Genomic DNA, 24785 nt, shown 5'->3' with positions numbered 1-24785 from the left:
TCCTGCCCCCTAACTTCTTAAACACAAGATGAAGGCTACACCAAATTTTACTCCTAGGAGGAAAGACACCGTGATTCCTCTCCCCGCCAACGGCCGCCGGAACGGTGGGCAATGGGGAGGCAAATCCACAGGCTCGCCGGTAAAGCCTGGAGAGGAGAGTTTGCCCTAGTCGCTTAGGATTAGGGAAGGAAAACATGCGGAAACATGGTTAAATCCATTTGTAATTAGCCCTAGGAACTGATTTCCTATTTATGTTGGTAGCTTAGCATCAGAAATTTAGCGGAACAAACACATATATAGCTGAACTGAACCTGAATGCAGTTAATTAGCCGGCAATAATATTAACACCTGATCTTGTATATAAATTGCATAAAGTGGACATGTAGCTTTGGTTTGATAATGGTTCAAACAGAAGTTGGACGAAAACTCTCAGGCTAAAAGCCTGAAACATTACTTCTCTCTTACAGAAAGACATCGTGTGGTTCACAAGTCTGAATCCTCAAGAATATCTGAAGATTTTTGCTTTCTACTCTACTCTGTGCCGGCAAGAAACATATATCCTTCTAAAGCTAGAATTAATCAGTAGTACTTCCCAGGTATGGCGAATAGCAGCTGCCATACTGTCATGCCATCACGCTAGCAGAGTTCAACTTAACGCATGACACAACATGTGGCCTTAGTACCAAAAGAAAAGAGAGAACAGAATGTCACTTTTTTTTTACGGGGGATCATAGCACACAAGCCATAGAAATATCTGAAGAAAAACCTAACGGGCTGGTTAAGCATGAATGTGCTAGGAAGCATTATTAAAGATACAAATGGGCAATACTTCAGAGGATGACGTACATTACTACATTTTACAAAGCACCATTGCAGTTGGTCAACGACTACAGAGATCATTGGAGACAACAAGAGCATGTGATTAATTCCACGCGTCTTGAGGGCAAGCGACACATTAGTCAAGGAGTAGAAGTTTGTCGACAGCCACATTGAGCCCTCGACATATTACTGCCCCGCCAGCATGAGAAAGTCGTTCCTGCATCACGGCAACCAAGAACAGAACCTGCACAGAAAGCAGTCTCATGAGCGGAGCTGGTTTCGGCTACCATGAGGAGCTAAAATACAGACAAAACAATACCCGCAAGTTCAAGCAGCACTAGCAAAACAGTTTCTACAAGTTAAACTTGTTCTTTCGTCTCTTTGTTCTTCTGAATAAAGAAAAAAAAACATGTAAAACAATCATGAGCAACATTTGATTTCTAGTTATACTATTGGCTCAACATGATTAGTAGCCAGTTGATTTCATATATGTGAAGATTGAACTGAAACCTAACTGATTTTTCTCATTGTGTTTTCTCATGCAGACTCTAGCTCATATGACTGCGCACCTCCAGGAGGAAGTGTTTCATCGATCCAAGTGAAAAGACGAATAAGGTCAAACTAGGCCACATTATTCTATCTTTTAGCTGTATTGTGCGCAGCACTGCAGTTTCTTTACCACTGCAGAGAATATCGATCGATTGCTTGCAACAAAACAATAGAAACATAGTAACAGAGGATGTCATATCACCTCTTCAACCAACAAAGCGTGTCAATAGACATAATATCACAATCATCTCAACTGATGTTCAGCAGTTCGGCTTGATCATCTCCACCACCAGTGGTGATTCCTGTGAGAAGAATGAGTCAACAAACCAATGGGAATTGTGGGCAATAAACAACTGAAGAGCTTTTGCTGCAAGACTATGAACAGTTAAGGAATCACATGTAGCACAAAATTAAATAACTGATCAAGACATTGTACACCATATGCACCATCAAGACAGATATAGTTTGGGAGGTTAAAGTAAACTATGCAACATCAAAACAATGGAAATACCTGGAGTGTAGAAACTTGTGTAAGGAAAACCTGACCGGCAGGCCCCTTTCCGTGACACTTCCTCGATCCGCATGGACCTGAGGTGTATCATGTACATGCGCATGCCATGGTTCACATAAATGAAGATCACATGAGCATCTTCAGCATAGGCAGCTGGCTCCACTGGCACAATACACGCTGCCAGTATTTCCGGCGCAATAAGCTTCTCCAGATCAATGACCCTACAACGTGTCCACGATACTGCCCCATCAATGCTAGCTACTACCCTTGACCACAAATGGAGACTAAATCCATCAACTCCGGCCAAACCAAGAAGTCCATCCTCTGCTGGCATGATGATAATCTTAGAGTAGCTATATGGCACGGCCTCAACTAAATCCAAGCTATTTTTATCGAAATCAAATCCAATGATCCCACCATGATTCAACAGGTAGTAGAGTGTGTTTCCAACCAGAGCCGTCTGCTCTGCATAAACATATGAATTTTGTGTATGAATTGAAGTGATCTCACCCCAAATGCCGGTCTCGGAAGAGTAGAGCCAGGCGGAGGTGATGGAATCTGTGTAGTCACTCCTCAGGAACGCCACAAGGAACGGGCACGAATGACAGTCGTGGTCGGCATGGCCAGCGGCGCAGAGAACCGTGCCGCTGCACCTTAACTGCCCGTGACAGGCCTGCGTGGGGAGTGTCACGAAGCGCTTGTGGCCGGTCATGAGGTCCCAGACAAGGAGCGTCCCCGTGCGCAGGTTGTCCACGAGGGCACGGCCGCGGCGGCAGTCGAGCACCCACCAGTCCCTGTGGGACATGGTGGAGGTGGAGAGCGTGAAGCCGTCGGAGGTGGGGGCGAAGAGGGGTGTGCGTGTCTCGTTGGTGAAGAAGCCGAGGATGGGAGGCGTCTTGCCGTGGAACTCACTGAAGCGGCGGAGGAAACGGGCATCATGGATGAGGCCGCGCCAGTGCTTGGAGACAAAGGAGGCGCAGAAGAGGTGAATGGGCTCCGGTGGGAGGCGGAGGAAGATCTCCATGAGCATGTCGTCCAGTGGGAGCGGAGGAGGCGGATCGATGGCGAGCTCGTCCATGGGTGCCGGGGGCGGAAGTGTGTCCGCGGGTGGGTGGGAGGTCAACGGTTTCATCCGGTTTCTTGTTACTCCCTTGTAGTAGTAACATCGGTCAAGGTTGTGTGTGGAAGGCGAAGCGGTGGTGAGCTGTGGATCCTGCAGAGTGGAGCAGATCAAGTTAAGTAGCTAGAACAGGCATGGAGATTGGGGATCGGAAGAAGAACAAGCGGATCGAGATATATTGTGTACTCGCACTCGTCGGAAGGCCTCGTCGATCTCATCATTGGTGAGGCCCTTGTTCTGGAGGAAGGAATGGCGGTAGACGACAGTAGAGCCCCTGACCTCGGGGTGGGAGAGGAACTTGACGGCATTCTGGACGTAGTCCTCTCTCGCCGGCTGTGGCGGCGCCTCCAAGGCCAGCTGCTTCTCACCGCCGCCGGCATCTGGTGTTGCTGCTGCTACCAAGTTCCAGGCAGGCTTGGTCAGCAATCGAATTGGCTTGGGAATCGATGGGAGAGAGAGACAGAGACAGATGACAGACCTTGCGGCGGCGGCGGCGGTTGCGATGTCTGATCGGAGTCCATCCCCTTTGCCCTGCCCCGGTGAGACGAGAGTCCTTTTGAGCTTGCTTGAGAATGAGATAATATCTAATAGTAGTATATAATACGTAAACATATCTACAGATACGCTTGTTTAGAAGCTGCAGCATTGACTTGCCTGCATGATTGCCAATTTGCACCGACTACTCAAATGATGATAGAGTATTATATATACACAACTGCACTATTGAGCGCGCATCACAAAATCGAAAATAATAAAAGAAGCAAAGATAGTGTGCAGGCTGACGAGAGCTAGCTATTCATCTTGTTTGACCATCTCTCACGCCCTCCATCTCCATGTGGCTTTTAATCCATTTCGTTATACAAATCAAGACCCCACACGCGTGAACACGATGGGCCTGATAAAAAAAACACGGGTGTGTTCAGTCACCAGCTGACAAGCCCAACGGAAACTTTGAGCCCATCTTGGTAACAACAAAATCAAAAAGTGTTAGAAGGGATTGGTGGAATCGATTGGTTATATTGCTTGAGCCTTGTAGGCATATATATACGAGTACATGATCTTTTTGAAGTACAAGACAAGCTAGAATACTTCCTAGTCTATCATATGTTTCATATGTTTCCAATCTAATCACGATACTCAACATCCTCCCCCAGTCACAACGGTAGCGATACAGACGGTGAGACTAGAGAAGAATCCGAAGGTAAACCGACAGACCCCCCCCCCCCCCCCCCCCCCAGTCGTAACGGTCGATGCATCACGGAAGTTGTGGCTGAGCGAAAATCGACGAGATTACTTAAGCAAGGCGGTAGCCCTTTGTGCCGATGTCGAGGTAGCCGAGAGCCTAGGATGATGTAGTCGTGCGAGGGACGCCATGGTCGATGTCAAGTTGGGGTAGCCGGTGTCGAGGAAGTCGCCGTGGACCTAGAAGAAGAGCGGCGGCAGCGGCCGCTAGGTTAGGAGCGCGACGGCGGTGGTCGAAGTAGGCGAGGAAGAACCCAACAGCGTGACGAAGACCGACGCGGACAGTGGCGTTCCGGCACCTAGGGAGGCGGCGCGGCGCATGCCACACAGAAGTCGACGCTCATGGACGGCGAAGTAGACCGCGTGCCACGGCGCTATGGCCCGAAGGGGCAACGCAGCGATAGAGCGCAGGTCGGGGCGACGGCGGGGAGGACCTCGGGGCGGCGAGGCTCAAATAATATAATCAATCTATTCCACCAATCCCTTCGAACATGGTATCAGAGTCAAGAGATCTTGAGTTCAAGACCTGGCTGGCGAAATTAAATTGCAACTCACTTTCGGTCCATGTTTAGGAGGGTGCCTGGTCTCTTCCATCTGATCGGTCTGATGGGTGAACTGGTTAGGTGCATAAGCTTGCAACCAAGAGGTTCAGGGTTCAAAACTCAATAAACACAATAATTTCCAGTGCAATAAACTTCTTGAGATCTATGACCCTTTGATGTGTCCATGTTACCACCCCGTCAATGCTCAACACCTTTGACCATAGAAGGAGATTGAATCCTCGACTCCCGCCATACCAAGCCATCCATCCTCTGTTGGCATGATGACAATACATCTTTGGTAACTGCAACACGCTTCATTCAGAAGCCTTTCAGTTAGACCAAAACTATGATTGTCCAAGTCAAACTCGATGATTTCATCGCTATCAAACACCCAGTAGAGTGTGTTCCAACCAGAGCCGACGGCTTTGGCCCAACAAATGAGTCTCAATGAGAAGCCTCACAAAATTGGTTTAGTGGCTCATGATCAACCATGACGAAACATGCTACTATCTGAAGTCAAATGGTGCAGTACCTTAAAAGAAGAATTCTCTCGAAAACAAAGAAACATCACATGTCTTCAAGAATATCTGAAAATTTGGTCTTTTGCACTGCATAGTGAAAGCACAGGAAGCTATAATTTTAATTTGCTAATTTATTTTGTATCATCAGTTCCTTTGTAAAAGAACTTGGTGAATTCAGCACAATGTTGTTCAGGGCACATATATATGAACCACTTCAGGCAACGGGACTTGAACGGGCCCTTCTAACAACAAATATTTCACGCCTTCATGGTGATGTAAATTTGACAAAGCACCATTGCAGTTCATTAACATGTATACAAATCAAGATAGCATACAATGATTATTTCGGCCACGAGTTAACATCACATTTAGCGGATAGTTGATGCGCACATAGGACAGAATCTGCATCAGTATACGTTCAAACTGCATTCTGTATAGCACTAAAAGATAATAGAAAGAATGCTGATAATGTTGATCCGTTACTCTACAAATATATGCACATGTACTAAAAGATAATACTAATGTTGCTTCACCTCTTGAACGAACAAGGGGTGATAGCAGTTATGACATCACAATCATCTCAAGTGCCATTCACAATTGAGCTTGATCATCTCCAGCACAAGTGGTGATTCCTATGATAAGAACAAGTCGATAAACAAATCAGCAGCGGGACGATGTGGGTAGCAATTATAATCTGTAGAGTGCAAAGTTTGAAATTTGAATGGCCGGCTCATCATTCAGTAAGCAATTCTTTCAAAAGAAGTTCCATGAAAATGTCGTCTGTGACTGTAATGCACAATATATGGCTCGTATATTTGAAAGCATCTACAAAGCAGATACACTTTGGAAGATTAAGTGAACTTTGTGACAGCAGAAATAATGGGAGTACCTGCAGGAGTGTAGAAACTTGCGTAAGGATAAACATATACGTAGGGCACCTTGGCCGACGCCTCCTCAATCTGCATGGACTTGAGATGGATCATGTAGATGCTACAATACACACCAATGAAAATAACATCAGCATCTTCAGCATAGCCGATCAGCTTCATTAGAACCGTAGGTGCCGCCGCTACTACTTCTGTTGCAAGAAGTCTCTTCAGATCAACGACCCTATGATGTGTCCATGATACCACCAAAGTTTTAAATAGCGCGCTAAGCCTCTTAGCGGCGGACCTCTTCTAAATGCTATAGCGTGCTATAGCGGAGCTATAGCGAGCTATTTTAAATGTTTGCTCAAGTGTTTGAACAAAAGACTCTTAGCGCGGGACCTCTTATAAACGCTATAGCGGAGCTATAGCGGGCTATTTAAAACCATGGATACCACCCCATCAGTGCTAGTTACCCTTGACCACAGATGGAGCTTGAATTCACCAAGTCCGGCAAGACCAAAAAGTCCATCTTTTGTTTGCATGATGATAGTCTCCTCGCTAAATGGCACATCCTCAATTTGATCCAACCTATGGTTATCCAAATCAAACACAATAATGCTACTGTGACTCAACAAGTAGAGGTTGTTTCCAATCAGAGCTGGCGGCCGGAACTGAACTAACGAATATGGTACAACATGAATCGATACGCCGGTCTCGGAGGAGTACACGCAGGCGGAGATGAAATCTGCCTGGTTATTGAACACAAACGCAACAAGGAACGGGCGAGGGTGGCGGTCGCCGTGGGTTGGTGCGCGGAGAACCGTGCCATTGTAGTGCCAATGCCGGTCAGCTTCATAGGCCGGTGGGAGCGGAAGGTAGCGCTTGTCGCCGGTCACGAGGTCCAAGACGAGGAGCGTTTCGAATTCCTCGCAGTCAAAAAGGAGGGCGCGGCCGTGGCGGCAGTTGAGGATCCACCAGTGGTTGTGGGACATCGTGGCGGTGGGGAGCGTGAAACCGTCGGAGACAGGGACAAACCGTTGAGGCCGTGGCTGGTTGTGGAAGAATCCAAGGACCGGTGGCGTCTTTCCGTGGAACTCATGGAAGCGGCGGAGGAAGCCCGCGTCGTGGACGAGGCCACGCCAGTGCTTGGAGACAAAGGAGGCGCGAAAGAGGTAGATGGGCTCTGGCGGGAGGCGGAGGAGGATCTCCAGGAGGAGGTCGTCCGGGAGAAGCAGTGCAGCGGCGGCCGCCGGCGAGATCGTCCCTGCTTCCATGGGTTCGGTGGCTGGGAGGAACAAAGATGTGTCGAGGGTTTTGCACGAAACAAAAGCTATATGTATATTCCAGGCCAGCGTATGAATCGGTATTGAACTCAAACCTGCTTGACGTGGCAAAGCCCATCTGTGTTAATCGTGTTCGCTGGCGTTGACGAGGGCGTCTGCAAATCACCTTGAACCACGTTGCAGAGGAAGGAGTTGAGCTGCTTCCAAGCGGTGAAGGTGTCGGACGTATTTCTGAAGCTGAATGCACCTTAGTCTTAGATATGAACCCGAACGCTCAAAGTCCGGCTAAAAGCCTGACTTCACATGGTTCTGTCATAAACAAAATGGCTGAGATACAGCGCGTGGCGTCCGGGCGATTTTATGCCAGCAAAAATCATATGCACTCATCTGAACCTAGAATTCAAATTTGCAGGAAAAAAATTGCATATCTACTTCCCAGGTACGTATATAGCAGCTGCCATACTGCGATGCCATCGCATTCGCAGGGTTCATCTTTGTGCATTAGTAGACAACATTGTGAGGGTACCCCCCCGAAAAGAGAAGAACAAAGTGTGACAATTTTTACCGGGGGCGCATAGAGCACACAGGCCACAGGAATCTCTGAAGAAAAACCTAAGATATTGGTTCAGCACGAATGTGCTACCGAACATTATTGAAGCCTTAAATGGGCAACCAGAGGCCAATCAAACTCGAACAGGCTCTTCTCATCAACAATATTTCACAGCATGATGTACATGTTTTACCAAACACCGTTGCAGTTGCTCATTAATTCTTTGCGTTTTGCTTACAGCCACATTGAGCGCTCGACTGAAATCTGCATAGCAACAAACTCATCAGTGGAGCCGATTTTGGCTACTCGTGATCACGAGGGGAAAAACTACAGAGAAAACGATATCTGCAAGTTCAAAGAGAACTAGCTAGCACAACAGTTTCGACCAGTTAAATTTGTTCTCTCGTCTCTTTGCACATCTCAACCGGAAGAGAACATGTAAAGCACTGTGCTACCAAGATTACCAGTCATGGGCAACATTTGATTTCTAGTAATACTTTTGGCTCAGTACTCAATATGATTAGTAGCAAGTTGAGATTTGTTGAACCCACAACAGGAGCATGAGTTCATATCTGAAGATTGAATTGAAAACTTCCAGTCAATGTGTTTTCTCAAATGCAGATTCCAGCTCGTGACTGATGTAACTATGCACCAAAGGGATATCGAAGAAATGGTATAAAATTGTTAGACATGATAAACTGCATCATGGTAGCACATCAGCATAAAGAACTAAGAAGTGTGAAGATCCAGGATAAGTGTTTCACAGCTCCAAGAGAATTGGTGAAAAAGGTCAAACTATGCCATATACGGTCACATATAAGGGCTACAGAAACAGAATTAGATCACATTATTCAAAATTCTAGCTGTATTGTGCGTAGCAGTGCAGAAAATATCGATCCATTTCTTGCAAGAAAAATAATAGACACACAGTAACAGAGGATGTCATATCACCTCTTCAACCAACAAAGCGTGTCCGCAGATGTAACAGTACAATCATCTTAACTGTTGTTCAACAGTTCAGCTTGACCATTTCCAGCACCAATGGTAATTCCTATGAGAAGAGAATAAGTCAATAACTAGTGAAAAACGTGGACAAGAAAACAGCCGATGAAAGGTCGCAACACTTAAATGGAGCGATCGTTAGATATCTCACCTTGCAGAAAATACTAGCTATTGCTAGAAGGAACAATTATGAAATGACATGTATTGCAAGATTTCAACAATTCATCAAGACATTGTAGAATACTAGCTATCTACCCAAATGGAAGGATACGATATTCAGTAATTTACTTGACCAGGAAGCATTTTTAGAAGTGTTTTGGTGTGAGCCCATTCGTTGTCATAAGTCCAGGAAAAAAACAGTGCGTTAATTCATATTTAAGATCTTCACTTCTGCCTTTTCCTTTTATAATCTCTATAATGGCATTCTAGAGGGTGTATGATAGAGGGCAGAAAACCTCCTCTCGCGCGACCGCGTCGTCCCCGCGGGCGACCGGCCGCGCTCCGGCGCCCCCTCCTCTAAGCCCCCCCTTCCCTCCCTCCCCGCCGCCGTCGCCGGCACCCACGGCCTGGCCTGGCCCTGGGTCGCTGGCGGCGGCGGCCTCCAGCCCTTCCCCTCTCGGTGCTCCCCGGCGCGGGGCGGTGTGCGCCGGGAGGTGCTCTTCGGCGGCGGCGGTCCGACGTGGCGGCGGCGATCCCGGCGCGGCGTGGGTGGACGACTGGGCGACGGCGTCGCCGTTGGCGGCGGGGTGGCGCGGCGGCGCGGCTTGAACCAGCCCGCTCGGCCCAGATCCGGGCCCTTCGGGCCCTATCTGGGTTTGGGCGGGCCGGCGGCGGGACGGGCCGGCGGCGTGGCCTCCAGGAGGCGGGAGAGCGGCGTGGGCGGCTGGGACTTTGCGGGCCTGGCCGGGCCAGGGGTGGCCTGGTGTGCCCTGCTGCCACGTCCGGACGGCTACCGCGACGGTGCCGGAGGCTCTGGCCTCCTGCACGATGGCGGTGGAGGTGGTTCCCTCCCGTTCGGCTTCGGTGCTGCTTCTCCCTCTGCGGGGCGCTTCTCTCCGGTCCTCTTGGCCTCGTGTTGGTGTTCGAAGTGAGGCGGCGTGGGTGACGGCGCAACCGTGATGGCGCATGGTGGTGGGTGGCGGTCTGGCTGGTTGGCTCCGGTCTGTTGGGCGGTGGGGATTGGAGTACGGGAGAAATCCTTGCCGGTCTCCGGCCCCGATGCAGTGACACCTGCGGGTGCCACCATTCCTTCCTGGAGGGTGTCAGTGATATCCATCCCCCACCTCCCTCCGCGTGCCGGGGAAACCCTAGGACATGTCCGGGCAGCAGCGTCGTCGGCGTCGCTTTCCTTCTTGGAGGTGATGTTTTGTACGCGGTGGTCCGGAGGCTCGGGTTGTAGTGGTTTGTCTCTGGTGGGCGTAGCGGTGGCAGTTCATCCGCGCTCTGTCGAGCTGCCGTTTTTGGCATTTGCTTCTTCTTCTTTTTCCTTTGAGCTTGTTGTGTTGTTCGTCCCAGCGATCATGTATCGGTGTTGGTTGCTTTGGAATACAAAGCGGCGGGAAACCCTTTTTCGGTAATTCGTATTTAAGTATTGTATGCACATGAGACAGAAGGAATACCAGAATGAACACCTTTTCCTACACTTCAGAACAAAGGATGCGGCCAGAGAAATAAGAAACTAAGTAACAACCCTAAATCCCAGGCTGCCAACATGACACGAAGCTTAAGCAATTGAGAATGCAACATCCATAGTCAAGAGATTAGAGTTCAGTTGCTTAAACTGAAAGAGAAAATTGTTCAGCATTGACTCACTGATTGGTTGTTATATACTCCCTTTGTAAGATCATCTCCAACAGGAGCACAAAAGTTTCGCGCGCTACTGTAGCACTGTTAGCGGGTCGGACCCAACATTGGTTTACCAGATGCCCAAAAACGCGCGCCCCGCGCAATCCGGCCCCTCAAATTTGCAGCTTGCGATAGCGTTTTTCAGCGTGCGCCCAACCCTTTTTTGCGCGCGCATTATTTTACAGCTTTTGCTGGAGCTGTCCGGCGCCCAAAAAACCTGAATTTTAGCGTGCGGAGCAGTTTTTGGGCGCCTGTTGGAAATGCTCTAAAGAAATACTAGCACTGTACCCGTGCGTTGCTACCGAGACATAAAAAGGTGAGGAGTTAAGGCCATCTACGAAAAAGGTTAGTGTCTTGCACAATTTGATATTAAAAAAGAGCAAAAATACGGCAAGAGGGACACGGTAGGTGTCGGAGAATTTGAATTGACCGTTGTGGATCCTTTGCATGATTTTGAAACACGGGAGAATGGGCATTACAATTTGTTCGCTCTCTTGTGATATGATATAGGACTTGGAAAATTGGTTGGGAAGGGAAATTAAAACAAAATCACAACTTTGAGTTGAAATCACATTTTTGCATTTGTTATTTGTGGCTTCTACATGAGTGTTGGTTTCATGTTAAAGTAGTACTCCCTCCGTCCCATAATGTAAGACGTTTTTGCAAGCTATGTTAGCTTGCAAAAGCATCTTATATTATGAGCCGGAGGGAGTATTATATTTGTTTATTTGTGTCAGATCCCACTTGCGAGTATAGTACAATTATTTATATATGTCTTGAAGATTGCTAGTTCTACTGGAGAGAGGAGTGTATTTTTTTTATTATGTGGCCCCACATGTGAACTCACCACCAGCTCAAACATTTATAAGTAGGAAAGATAAGAGCGTTTAGATCACTGAAATAGTGATCTAAACGCTCTTATATCTCTTTAGGAAGGGAGTATTAGGCAACACAAACGGAAGTCGGACTATTGGTCACTTTGGTTCCTTAATTATCATCTCTCTTGGGCCAGTGAGATTATACTATCCAATACCACAACAAGGCAACAGGGACAGACCAATTATAAATTGGTGCCACGATACAGTCATACAACTATATTGTTCCTCAAGTACATTACTGGTAAGAAATACACATAATCCTGACTGTTACATCTAAATATATAGCCCAGCTGAACATCAAGAAATTGATTTCTCCACTGTACAAATCAGTAAATTGATTCCTCAACTGTACTAATATACAGTTCGTTAGTATTAGTTATACAAGCAAATGGCAGGATGTGGGTCTGGATGAAGAGTAAAAAATTGAAGTACATGGAATTAAGAATGCCAGGGCTTCCCATAAATCTTTTTGTTGTGAAAGGGTTATTTTCTGCTCTCGCGTGAATCACTTGTTGGGAAATTGGTGCAACAGTGATAGGAAACCAAATGAATGAGCAAATCCTACTAGAACGAGCAGCAACAGGAGGAGGATGCGGGAATCAATAATCAGTAGAGTGCAGAGTATTAATGGCTCATCATTTAATAAGCAGTTCTTTCACAAGAAGTCCCATGAAAATGTGTCATCTGTAAATGAAATATGGCTCATATATTTGAAAGCATCTACAAGGCGGATACAGTTTGGAATAGTAAAGTGAACTCTGACATTGGAAGTAATGGCGGTACCTGGAGCATAGAAACTTGTGTAAGGAAAAATGTTTGTGTTGATCAATCTCTCTGAGATCTTCTTGACCTTCATCGACTTGAGATGGATCATGTATATGGTACGACACACAACAATGAAGATCACATCAGCATCTTCCGCATAGGCAACTGCCTCCGCTCCAAGATCTCGAACCATACATGCCACCACTATTTCCGGCGGAAGAAGCTTTTTGAGATCAATGACCCTTTGATGTGTCCATGTTACCACCCCGTCAACGCTCGACACCTTTGACCATAGATGGAGATTGAATCCTTCGATTCCAGCCAAACCAAGCCATCCATCCTCTGTCGGCATGATGACAACCTGTCGATAGTAGCTTTCTAGAGTGTCAGATGGGAAGTCCTCAGTTAGGCCCAGCCTATGCTTATCCAAATCAAACTTAATGATGACATCGTCATCCAACACGAAGTAGATTGTGTTTCCAACCAGAGCTGTCTGCCTTCGCTGAACTAATGCATCTGGTATAACAATGGAAGCGATCTCACCCCAGACACTGGTCTCGGACGAGAAGACGCATGCGTAAGTGATGAAATCTTTGTCGTCACTGAACACGAACGCCACGAGAAAAGGGCAGGAATGGCAGTCGCCGTGGTCGGTGTGGCTAGCTGCGCACAGAACTGCGGTATTGTACTCGAAGCTCCCATGAGAGACCTGCGCGGGGGGCGACAGGTAGCGCTTGTCGCCGGTCATGGGTTCCCAGACGAGCAGCGTCCCGATGCTGCAGATGTCCAGGAGGGCGCGGCCGTGGCGGCAGTCGAGGGCCCACCAGTCACCGGGGGACACGGTGGCTGCGGAGGGCGCGAAGCCGCCGGAGGTAGGGACGAAGAAGGGAGGCCCTTCCTCGTTGAAGAAGCCGAGCACGGGAGGCGTGCCACCGTGGAAATCCCGGAAGCGGCGAAGGAAGCAGGCGTCGTGGACGAGGCCGCGCCAGTGCTTGCAGACGAAGGAAGCGCGAAAGAGGTGGATCGGCTCGGGCGGGAGGCGGACTAGGATCTCCAGGAGGAGGTCGTCCGGGGGAAGCGGAGGTGGCGGATCTGCGTTGCGGCAGTCGACGGCGAGCTTGTCCATGGGACTTGCGTGTGGGGGTTGTTAGACTAATATGTCAAGTATCGTGACATATCCCCAAATCATGGAGAATTGTTATTATTGTGATCTTTCATTTATGGTTAGGATTGTAATATTTATCTATATATTAAGGGAAACGATTGCGATCAGTCGGCTGATAATCACGGTGCATCTGTCGCCTCTGTTGCATGGCATGCGTCCTCGGAATAAAAGCAAGTGCAATCACTTGTTACAAATCTTGGCGATGAACAACTACTACGATGCGATGCGGCTTCGTTTTATACAAATAGAATCCTGCAACAAGTCCTCGGTTGAAAAAAAATAAATCCTTAACAAGACGGTTGTTGCAAAAAAATCTAAAAAGAAATCCACAACAAGACGTTTATTACAGAAAAAAAAACTACAACAAGACGTATGTTGCTGAAAATTTTGAAACAAGATGTCTATTGCAAAAAATAATCGCAATAAGGGATATGTTGCAATGGTGGAGGGTAACACTCGGTCTCTTGATGCGTCAAATATGGCGGCTCGCGCCCGGCTGATCTCGCGCCCGGCTGATCTCGCGCCCCATACATCACATGCAATGGAAAAGCCCAATCGTGACAAACCTTCCTAAACTCCTTCATGATATCAGCCTAGCGATTCTCTCGCTTCCGCACTTCTCCTCCCAGCGCCGCCACCACCCCTTCTCCAACCCCAGCGCCGCCGGCGCCCATCTTCCTCCTCTTCCCAATGCCGTCGACCGAGCCCCACCCTCACGTCGCCCTTTGGGCGCAGGCCACTGCCATTCAGAGCATCTGGTCCCTCGTCCCCGTCGTCCTCGAGTATAAGAGCGTTGTCTTCCCCAAGTGGAGGACCTTCTTCACCATCGCCTTCACCACCTATGCCCTTGAGGATGACCTCACCACGGCGACGGCCTCCTCCGACCCCACGTGGCTCCGCCTCGACGTCATGGTGCTTCGCTCGCTCTACGACTCCATGGCCATGGACATCGTCTTCCCCACGGACCCTGCCACCGCCACCGCCTACAAGGTCTGGACCTCCGTCCTCGAGCTCTTCAACGACAACAAGAAGAGCCGTGAGATTTATCTCGCTCAGGAGTTCCACAGCATCAAGCAGGAGGATCGGTCCATTGCGGATTGAGCATGTTTTTTTGTAGGACGAGCTCCGTGGTACCTTCTATCTCCACATACCCTGTTTCTAGAGATTCGTGCAAAAGCTGACCAGTTTTGCAGGCCGTCAGAGTGATTTGTTGCAAATCTGAAGCCGACCAATTTTGTTTGCATCTTCCGCCTGAAGGCCTGTGACAACGTCTTGTCCTACTTTTAAGATTTAAATATGGAGAGAAGGAGCTGCAGTGTGCATGCAGAGTTCATAGAGAGATTTAAATATGGAGAGAAAGAACAAGTTGCATGCAGAGTTGAGAGGAGACAGCGCACACCGCATCTTCGGTCACTGTTCACAACCCCTCTGTATCTTTTCTTTTCTCTTTCACACAGTCACGCAGCACCTCTCTCTGTTCCTATCCTCTTTCACAAACATCACCTGTCTCCCTTTGAATCTCAGAGCACTGTGCAGAGAGAGAGAGAGGAATCGTTTTTGAGAAGCTGAAGAGAGAATGAGTGAGAGTTATCTGATTATTTTTTTCTGAAAGAAAATAAAGAGAGAGCCGTGAGAGAGGACGAGACACAAGAAATCTGCCTTTTTTTGGAAAAATAAGACAAGAGAATGTCACTTCTTTGTCAGAGCTGCATGTGAGAGACAAAGAGAGAGAAAGAGTGCGTCAGAGCTGCATGCGTGCAGGAGTCCACACCCGAGACAAGTACAACACCCTCTGATAATTATCTGACACTACTTCTGTCCACAGCAAGAGTAGGCACAGATCACGAAGTAAAAAGGACGGTGAGGATACGGGGTGCCACACAGCTCGAGCTAGGAAGGAACTTTTCGTTGCGGATTATCTTCACCTGCAAAAGACGGCGGCTCATGCCCTTGCGGAGGTCGGCGCACCCGTGTTCGACGCGGAACTCGTCACCAACGTCACCAAGGGCCTTCGTGAGCGCTTCGACAGCGTCACCGACATCACCCCACTCCTCACGCCATTCCCTTCCTTCCTCACCTTCCGCAACATGTTGCTGCTCCAAGAGATGAAGGTGACTCGGCGCTCCAACAGCACCTCCGCCTCCGCTTTCTACACCGCCAAGGGGCCCGCCTCCACTCCTCCCACAAAAGGCAGTTAGTCCTCCGAGGCAGGGGCAGCCATCCTCAAGCTGTCGGTGGTGGTCAGCCGTGGCGGCCTACTGCCAATCATCACAACCCCACGTCACTAGTTATGGCAAGGGCAAGGGCAAAAATAAGGGCTACAAGCATGCAAGCAGTGCTCCTCCTATGCCAACGCCATACGACCCTTGGACCGGTGCCATCCAGATGTGGCCCATGCAGCATGGCGCCAACAGCACCGGTGGCCTCCTTGCACGGGGTCCGGCCCCTCGTGCCCACGCCTACGTGGCCGTCTCTTCAGCTACCCATGGCGTCCCCTATGACACCGTCCCATATGGCACCCCCTATGGTGCCGCTGCATCCTCTGCAACGGTGCCGTCATGGGACACCTCCGCCCTCGCTCAACACTTCACCAACATGACGCTACAGCAGCCCACCCCTGAGCGGGTCATGGGTAGCGACGTGGTCGCTCATCTCTCCTCCGATGCCGGTATCCTCTCCTCTCTTTCTCCTCATCCTATGTACCATCATGTTGTTATTGGCGACGGTTCCACCGTCCCCGTCACCACGTCCGGACATTCTTCCCTTCCCTCTCTTTTTTCTAATCGACCTCTTCATTTACGCCATGTCTTAGTCACTCTGCATATCATCAAAAATCTCGTTTTTGTTCGTCAATTCACTACCTATAATCATTGCATTGTCGCTTTTGACCCTTTTAGTTTTTCTGTGAAGGACCTTTTTTCCCGGATCGAGATTCTTCGGTGCAATAGTATGGGGGAGCTTTACACGTTCTCATGTCCTCCGACACCTGGAGCCCTCACCATGCTCACTGTCCCTCACGATGTTTGGCACCGTCGCCTTGGTCATCCGGGACATGATGCTTACCGTCGTCTCTCGCGGCATATTTCTCTTCCTTGTATTAAACAAGTAAATAACAGTACATTGTGTCATGCGTGTCAGCTAGGACGACATGTACGTTTGCCTTTTTCTTCTTCATCTAGTCGTACCACCCATCCATTCAGAGTTAGTTCATTGTGATCTTTGGACTTCACCGATTTTGAGTGCCTCTGGAAATAAATATTTTCTAGCAATTCTTGATGATTTCACGCATTTTTTAGGACCATTCCCACTCCACCAAAAGTTTGACGCCGACGCCTCGCTCTCTGCTTTTCGTGCGTTCGCTCTTACTCAATTTGGTTTGCCTCTCGTGTCCATACAATGCGTTAATGGTCGTCAGTTCGACAATAACAAACTCCACTCTCTCGTTGCCATGCACGGTATTCATATTCGCTTTTCTTGCCCATACACCTCCCAAGAAAATGGTAAAGCTGAACGCATCATTCGCACAGTCAATGACATCGTGCGCTCTCTTTTATTTTAGGCTACCTTACCATCTCGTTTTTGGGTCGAAGCACTCCACACCGCCACTCACGTCCTACACCGTGTGTCCACAAAAACCATCAGCGCACCCTCTCCCTACTTTGCCCTACACAACATCCATCCCGATTACTCGTCGCTTCGCGTTTTTGGATGCCTTTGCTATCCTAACACCGCCTCCACTGTGCCACATAAACTTTCGGATCGTTCGAGTGCCTGTGTCTTTCTCAGCTATTCCTCTCACCATAAGGGGTATCGGTGCATGGATCTCACCACCCACCGCATCATCATCTCTCGTCACGTTGTTTTCGATGAGATGACCTTTCCCTTTGACCTCACGTTGTTCTCTCTTATTTACCCTCTAGACCCAACCAGCTGCCATCTTCTCCTTTACTTGATGGACTATACCAAATGTACTAGTACTTGTACTTTGCAAATTTGATGGACTATACCGGATCACGAGGCTCAGAGGAACGGCCGGAAAATGCACCGAGCACAGTCTTTCGGAGGTGCTCTTAGAGGTAGGGTGTGCGTATACACGTTCATAGGGATGAGTGTATGCGTGTGTATATGAGCGCTCGCGTCTGTACTATGTTAAAAAAAATTGCACCGAGCAGCTTGTTCCCATACGTTTGCACACTTCGAGCTAGCTACTAATAAGCAAGTCTGCGTTCCCTTTTTTGCATGCAGGCATGGCGCCTTGGGCGAAAGCATGGCGCCCTCATCTGGGGCGTCATACGACCGCCGGCGTGGCACGTTGAACTCTAACGCATGGCGCCATTTTCTAGGGCGTCGTGCTGTTTGGGACCGGGCGTAGTGCAAAATGGTCATTTTGTGAAACTTTTAGAAAAATGGGTTTATTTTGTGCTAAACTTTGTCATAAGGGTCAGTTTTGTCACTTTTCACAGACAAGTACCCCGCGGAGATTCTGGATAGGGCTGGCATGACTGCCTGCAAGTCCGCCGCGACACCAGTCGACACGTCGCCCAAGCTTGCTGCCACCGCAAGCCCTCCCGTGGCCGATCCCACTGAGTACCGAAGTCTCTCTAGGGTTCTACAGTACCTCACCTTCACGCGCCCCGACATAGCGTATGCCGTTCAGCAGGTGTGTCTTCACATGCACGACCCTCGTAAGCAGCACCTTGCGGCCATCAAATGCATCTTACACTACGTCAAGGGCACGTTGTCTCATGGACTCCAGCTCTACTCGTCCTTGCCGAGCTCCATGGTCACCTACACCGACGCCGACTGGGCTGGTGGCCCCGATATTCGAAGCTCTACATCAGGCTTCTGTGTCTACCTCGGTGACAACCTCGTCTCTTGGTCGTCCAAGCGGCAACACACGGTCTCTCGCTCCAGCGCCGAAGCTGAGTACCGCGCCATGGCCAACGCTGTCACTGAGGCCAGTTAGATTCGGCAACTTCTCCACGAGCATCACCGACCGTCCCCTCCTGCAACAGTTGTGTTTTGCAACAACGTCAGCGCAGTCTACATATCCACAAACCCTGTTCAGCATCAGCGCACCAAACATATGGAGATCGACCTCCACTTCATTCGCGATCGTGTCACCATTGGTCAAGTCCGCGTGCTACATGTTCCCTCGTCTTGCCAGTTCATTGACATCTTAACAAAGGGATTACCATCGCCGTTGTTTCTGGATTTTCGGTCCAGTCTCAACGTCCGCTCTCCTCCCATTGTGACTGCGCGGGACTGTTAGACTAATATGTCACGTATCGTGACATATCTCCTAATAAGCTAAATTGAGGAGAATTGTTGTTATTGTGATCTCCCATTTATGGTTAGGATTGTAATATTTTTCTATATATTAACATGCAATGGAAAAGTCCAATCGTGGCAAACCTTCCTAAACTATTTCAGGGGTCAACAGTTTCAGTGTCGATTTGGGCGAAGCTGATTTACATGGGAAATTGTAAAGAGCGAACGTTCGCTCCACAGCACGCGCGCTTGTTTTTTTCGTAGTGAGGGAGGTTTGGTCATAGATTTGGTTTAAGCTTACGGAATTGCTAATTTTCATCCGTATGAAAATTATTCGCTTTCATCTGTTTTCTGAGACGTGCGTTCTATGCGTTGTGATTCATGTTTTTTTTTTGGGTCCTCTTTAGGCGCTGATTTGTCTTATCTGGCCGCTCAAATCTCAAATTTTCTATCTGACCCGTTACGTTCCCCTCTATCCCGCGTCCCATGCTTCCTTTCTCTCTTCCCATCCTCGTGATTTCCTCTTTGTCATTTCACACAGGCATCCCCCGGAACAGAGGCTTAGAGAAATAGCCATGGTGATTTGGATCTCCCTCTCGGCGATCGACGCGGTTGTTGGTGGTGACTTGCCTGCGCTCTTTGTCCCGCTCCCCACATTGCCTCCGCGCCCCGCTCGACCTCCCGTCGGTTGTCTATAGGATATCTCGGCCCCAATGTTTCCCCTCCCGTCGATTTTGTTCGCCTGGTTCAGTATTTTTGTCGATTTTCTCTTCTTCCGCATATTTGAATGGTAGGTTTTAGGATCTTGATAGTCAAATTGTGTTGTTGTGTGTATTTCCCCTGCAGCCATTCGTGTAGATGTGTGAGGTTGCGCCATTTTCTGGGTTTGATTCTCATTTTCCATGGCGGATTTCGGCGGCGGAGTGGCCTATGGTAGGGGGGGAGGTAGTTCTAGTTTGACATTCAAAGGCCGCTTGTCCTAGTCCATGGCGGGGCGAGGTGACTGCAAGGGTGCTCCACGAGGGGGTTTCACTGATAGTTTGATTGATCAGTAACTGCGGTGTTGTTATGTATTCGGCTGGTTGTTTGATTAGATTGGCTTGTTTAGTTGTAGTAGTATGCGATAGTGATCTATCCCTAGGTTGTGCATGTAGGTTTCCCCTAGGCTGACATCCACTTGGTTGCGTGGTTGTAGTTTTTGCAATACAGTTCACACACATCCACCTACATGTGGATACAGGACTATAGGAATGAGTGAGTAGAAGTTGTTGTGTTTCTGAATTTATTGTGGTTCTGTTCTTTGTCAGTTGATGTTTTGCTGTAATTTGGAATGGATTCACAGTGTATTTCCCATTCTTTTACGGTGTAATTTTTAGTGGATTTACACTGTAATTCCTAGTAGATTTGTCGTGTATTTTCTTAGGGGTTTTACACTGTAATTTATAGTGGATTGTACAGTGTAATGCTCAATGGATTTACAGTGTATTTCATAGGAGTTTTACAGTGTAATTCTTAGGCGTTTTACACTGTAATTCTTAGTGTATTTTGCAATTCTTATTTGTTTAGCATGTAAGTGCTCTTGCTTTTCCTCTGTTGTACCTGTATGTGCTAGTTCGGTGTTCGATTTCGCATCCGTGTGGGCTTTGATGTAAAATTGTGCTGCCCCGTATGTGTGTTTAGATTTTCTCAGGTTTGGATATGTCATTTTAGGAACAAGAGATTGTCTTGATTATGTCGCGGTTGTATTTGAGTTCACATTGCAATTCTGGGTGTATTTTTAGCTGTATTGTAGTGTAATTTAGTTTTATTTGTTATGTTGGTATTTTTGCTTGATGCTAATGTTACTTTCTGATTTTTGTTTTTTGCAGGACCGGAGGACCAGCTCTTCCTCTTGTGCTCCTCCTCTCATGTTCACCGGTGGGCTTGATGGGGTCAGAAAGAGGAGAAGGGGTGGAGTTCCGCCAGCAGTAGAGCGTAGAAGATTAGGGGGTTGTGTGTGACGCGGCCACGTCGGAGACTAAGGCGACCTACCCCATCGGGGCACAGGACGGAAGGGAGAAGAGAGGTGAATGGGATGGAGAGGAGAGGAGGAGACGGTGCCGTGCAAATTTTACATGGGAATCAGTAGAGGAAGGTGCGACAGGAAGAGGATAAGCGGCAAGCGGTGAACCCAGATCGAGATATTTCGGGCGGTGTGGGGGGGGGGGGCGTCTGCCATATAAACAGCACAGAAACGAAGAAATCTTGTTACTGTAGAAAAACAGTTGTCAACATCTGGTGAATTCCCAATTACCCATGTATAAAAGCACAAAATTCTGTGAAAATTCGAACCCTACACACTGTAGTTTCTTGTATGTATGCTGGGTGATCCTACGTGCATGTGCGTACCTAAGCAAATCTTGCCTTGTGATTTAAAATTGCGCTGTTTAAACTTGATCAGATTTTAAAAAAACATGCAGCAATATTTAAAAATAAAAATGTAAAAAATTATACTCAATTTACACAAAAAATTGCATTTTTTTAATAATATACAAGAATAAGCATATAAATACTGGAATTTTTGCAAGAACAAAGGTTTCTAAGAAGGGATGAATTAATGGCACTGGTCTATTGACCTTATGGAAGGTTCTAAATAAGCATATACTAGTGATTTTTTTGCAAAAAGAAGTGTTTTCTAAAAAGTAACGGATTAGTGACATCGGTATTATCCTTACAAAAGAAAAGAATATGAAAACTATAAAAAAATCAAAAAATATAATAACAACTAAACAAAATCAAAATAATAAAGTTTTATATGAAAGAATGAATTCATGGCATTGGTATTACCGTTTCAGAAGAAAGAAAATAATAAAGTTCAACAAAATCAAAATAATGAAGTTTGTTCAACGTCCTACAGGGTGCTTGATTCTTTTGTCACTCAAAATATTGTTCCTTACTCCCTCTGTTCAGTGAAAAGTGTACGTATGAAAGATCGGGAGTAGAGAAAAACAGGGCTTCTCATGCGACCGTCCGGGAGGCCAAACCCTAGCGCCACCGCTGGTTCTTCCTCCTCCCTCGCCGCCGCCGGGGGGCGCGACCTGGCAAAGCCCGCTCGGTGCTGGCGGTGGCGGGGCTCTCTCGTCTCCGCGCGCGGGGGATGTGGCGCGGGCCGGATGCGGCAGCTTGGCAGCGCTCCGAAGTGGGCCAACGACGGTGGCGTGTGACGGCGATGCGACGCGCGTGCAGAGGTGGTGCGGGCTGGAGGCTGGTAGTGGTGGCGGCTGCAACGCGTGAGGGTGCCCAGATCTGCTTCTGGCGCTCCGGTTCACGGGCGGCCTCCCTTGCCAGCTGCCCGGTCGGGCGCTTGCGGCTGGTCGGCGACGCACGACGCGGGTGACCCCCCGGTGGCCATCCATGGCAACCGTGACTAGGAACTGGGATTCTGGGAAGATAGAAGTACACTCTTTTGTGGATAAATTTTAAAGTCAAATGTACACTCTTCACCGGACGGAGGAGTACATTTATACAAATTACAATGTTGGTAGCCAGCTACTCACACTCATAGAAGACTTGATTTGCTTACAATTGCTTCATTACGTAGGCTGATTTTTTCATTCAATTGAGTGCTCAATTGTTCTTTACATTTTGTTTTGAGAATTGGGGGAGGGGGTTAAAATTATGCTCTTCTTTAGTCTGGCCCGCCCAGCCTTTTCTTGCAAGCTCCGCCACAGGGTCCGAGGCTCATTTGCAAAGAAGATGTGGTTTAATCAGACAAAATTGAAGTTCTTCCACCGGCGAAGCTCCTACGCCGTCCTACGGGCCATCAGCTCGTTCATCAGACTGCCCACGTCATTGTACGAAGATCCACCGTTCTCCACCGCGCACATTGCTTTCATGCCGAGGTCCTTGGCCTTCTCTCGTATCGCTTCGCCCTCCTCGCTGTTGCCCATCAGTCTAACAATTGATTCAGCGATCGCCTCCCCAGAAGACGCGTAGTCCTTGCCGCCGGTGATGCTGACACCCACTCCAAGCATCTCCACGACGAGCTGCTCGTTGTGGAGCTGATCTGCATACCGCGGCCACGTGACCATCGGCACACCGGCGCTCACGGCCTCCAGAGTTGAGTTCCAACCACAGTGCGTCAAGAACCCACCGACGGCAGGGTGGTCCAGGATGAGCAACTGCGACGCCCAGCCTCGGATGATGAAGCCCATCAGCTCGGCGAAGCCTTCTGGCATCCACTCTGAAGTATCTGGGGCAGCGCCTGCGGCGCCGATCACCCACACGAAATCCACTCCTGAGAGGGCGAGGCCACGAGTGAGCTGGTGCATCTCCGCCGGCGAGGTAGTGGTCAGCGTGCCGAAGGAGACGTACACCACCGAGCCGGCGGGCTTCGTGTCCAGCCACCGTAGGCAGCTGTTCGCGTCCGGTGAGAGCGCGTCCGTGCCCCTCCCAGCCATGTCCTTGCTGGCGAGCGCAACGGGCCCGTCGAGCCACGCTCGGCGGCCGAGCGTCTTGTGATAGTGCTCGGCGTAGTCCTGCTCCAGCGCGTGGAAGCTGTTGAACACCTCGCCGAAGCTCCGCTGGTCCGCGGCGTTGATGCTCTGGAAGAGCACCCAGTGGTCAGGCCGCTTCGCCGGGTCGATCATCATTTTGCTCCTCCTCAGCTCGACGCGGTGTGGCAACCCCGGCAGCAGAACGAGAGCATCGGGGTCGTCGGGGACGGTCTCCAGCGGGTTATTGCGAAGCATGCTTTCGGTGCAGGACCGCGCCAGCATGCTGGTGCCGAGGAACGCCAGGCGGCGTCCGCGGACCAGTGCCAAAAGCTGTCGGACACGACGGCGTCGGGGCGGTTGTCAGCCAAGAACCGCTCGAAGGGCTCGTGGAGCAGCTGCGGCGCTTCGAAGAACCTTTCGCGGTCGACGTCGGATGTAAGGGCCATGCCGTTCTCGACGCCCAGCTGGAGGCCCCCGATGTCAGGGAAAGGCACAACGGAGATATCGATCGCTGGGCAGCCGGTGGTACGGGACGCGTCGTTGGCACGGTCGACGGTGGAGCGGATGATGGCAGCGTTGACGGGCGTGGTGAGGATGGTGCACCTGATGCCGCGGGCGGCGAAGAGCGCGGTCATGTCGGCGATCGGTATGAGGTGGCCGGGGGCGAGGAACGGGAAGAAGAGGATGTGCGGCGGTGGCTGCTGCTCGCCTTTGACAGCCATGGCAGGGTAGCTGCGTGTCTGCTTGCCGGCACAGAGCAGGAGCAATCAGTACTGTATTTCAAAAGGGCAAGTTGTTGGTGATCTCCGTCCTCGAGAGTCCACTTTGCTCTAGTTATTAAGAGGCTTGATTCTGACTTTTTCGATGCCTTCGCATGCAAGAGTTTGAACACTTGTCTCGGTGTAACTTATTTGAGTGTGATCGATCTAGTTAAAAATTGAAAACAAGGTAAATTTCGTTACTCTTCGTAAGCCATGGACTTTGCTCAATCAAATACTCCCTCCGTCACACAGTATAAGATTGTTTTTCAAGCCACGTTAGCTTGAAAAACGATCTTATATTGTTGGACGGAGTGAGTATTGTCTTGTTCCTGATCTTTATATGGAATTATTAAGTATATTTAGAAAACATGCCGTAGAACAATGCATGGTTTAGCTTGAAAAACAATCTTATACTGTGTGACGGAGGGAGTATTGTCTTGTTCCTGATCTTTATATGGAATTATTAAGTATATTTAGAAAACATGCCGTAGAACAATGCATGGTTTGAATAAGTAAATTAGTGTAAGGTCACTGTCTGGTTGCACAACACCTTCGCCAACAGATACGTCCCGAGTTAGAAAACACCATCCAATTCGTCATCTAGACAGGTCATGTCC

General features: G+C 48.9%; 2 protein-coding genes and 1 pseudogene across 3 annotated transcripts; all 3 read right to left on the bottom strand.

The window, feature by feature from the left end:
* Window positions 1-751: 751 nt before the first annotated feature.
* LOC123126121 (uncharacterized) lies at window positions 752-3547 on the bottom strand. Of its 2 annotated transcripts, none has more exons than XM_044546514.1 (5): window positions 3478-3547; window positions 3186-3391; window positions 1880-3092; window positions 1571-1670; window positions 752-1063 (listed from the first exon to the last, which is right to left on the bottom strand). In XM_044546514.1, the coding sequence occupies exons 1-4, from the start codon at window positions 3518-3520 to the stop codon at window positions 1618-1620; spliced, it is 1515 nt and encodes a 504-aa protein (XP_044402449.1). In that variant the 5' UTR covers window positions 3521-3547; the 3' UTR covers window positions 752-1063; window positions 1571-1617. The 2 variants fall into 2 exon arrangements, with proteins under 2 accessions (XP_044402449.1, XP_044402450.1); XM_044546515.1 differs by having other exon boundaries at window positions 3186-3388; window positions 3478-3546.
* Window positions 3548-7951: 4404 nt separating this feature from the next.
* LOC123121173 (uncharacterized) lies at window positions 7952-13622 on the bottom strand. Its single transcript, XM_044541099.1, has 3 exons — window positions 12515-13622; window positions 8958-9057; window positions 7952-8270 (listed from the first exon to the last, which is right to left on the bottom strand). The coding sequence occupies exons 1-2, from the start codon at window positions 13620-13622 to the stop codon at window positions 9005-9007; spliced, it is 1161 nt and encodes a 386-aa protein (XP_044397034.1). The 3' UTR covers window positions 7952-8270; window positions 8958-9004.
* An 8903-nt stretch (window positions 13623-22525) lies between these two features.
* Window positions 22526-24144, bottom strand: LOC123126120 (scopoletin glucosyltransferase-like; annotated as a pseudogene).
* Between the last annotated feature and the right edge of the window lie 641 nt (window positions 24145-24785).

The sequence above is a fragment of the Triticum aestivum genome, chromosome 5D (assembly GCF_018294505.1).
Source record: "Triticum aestivum cultivar Chinese Spring chromosome 5D, IWGSC CS RefSeq v2.1, whole genome shotgun sequence".
Lineage (NCBI taxonomy): Eukaryota > Viridiplantae > Streptophyta > Magnoliopsida > Poales > Poaceae > Triticum > Triticum aestivum.
Note: the sequence above shows the minus strand (reverse complement) of the source record. Positions and strands in the feature narration are given on the sequence as shown.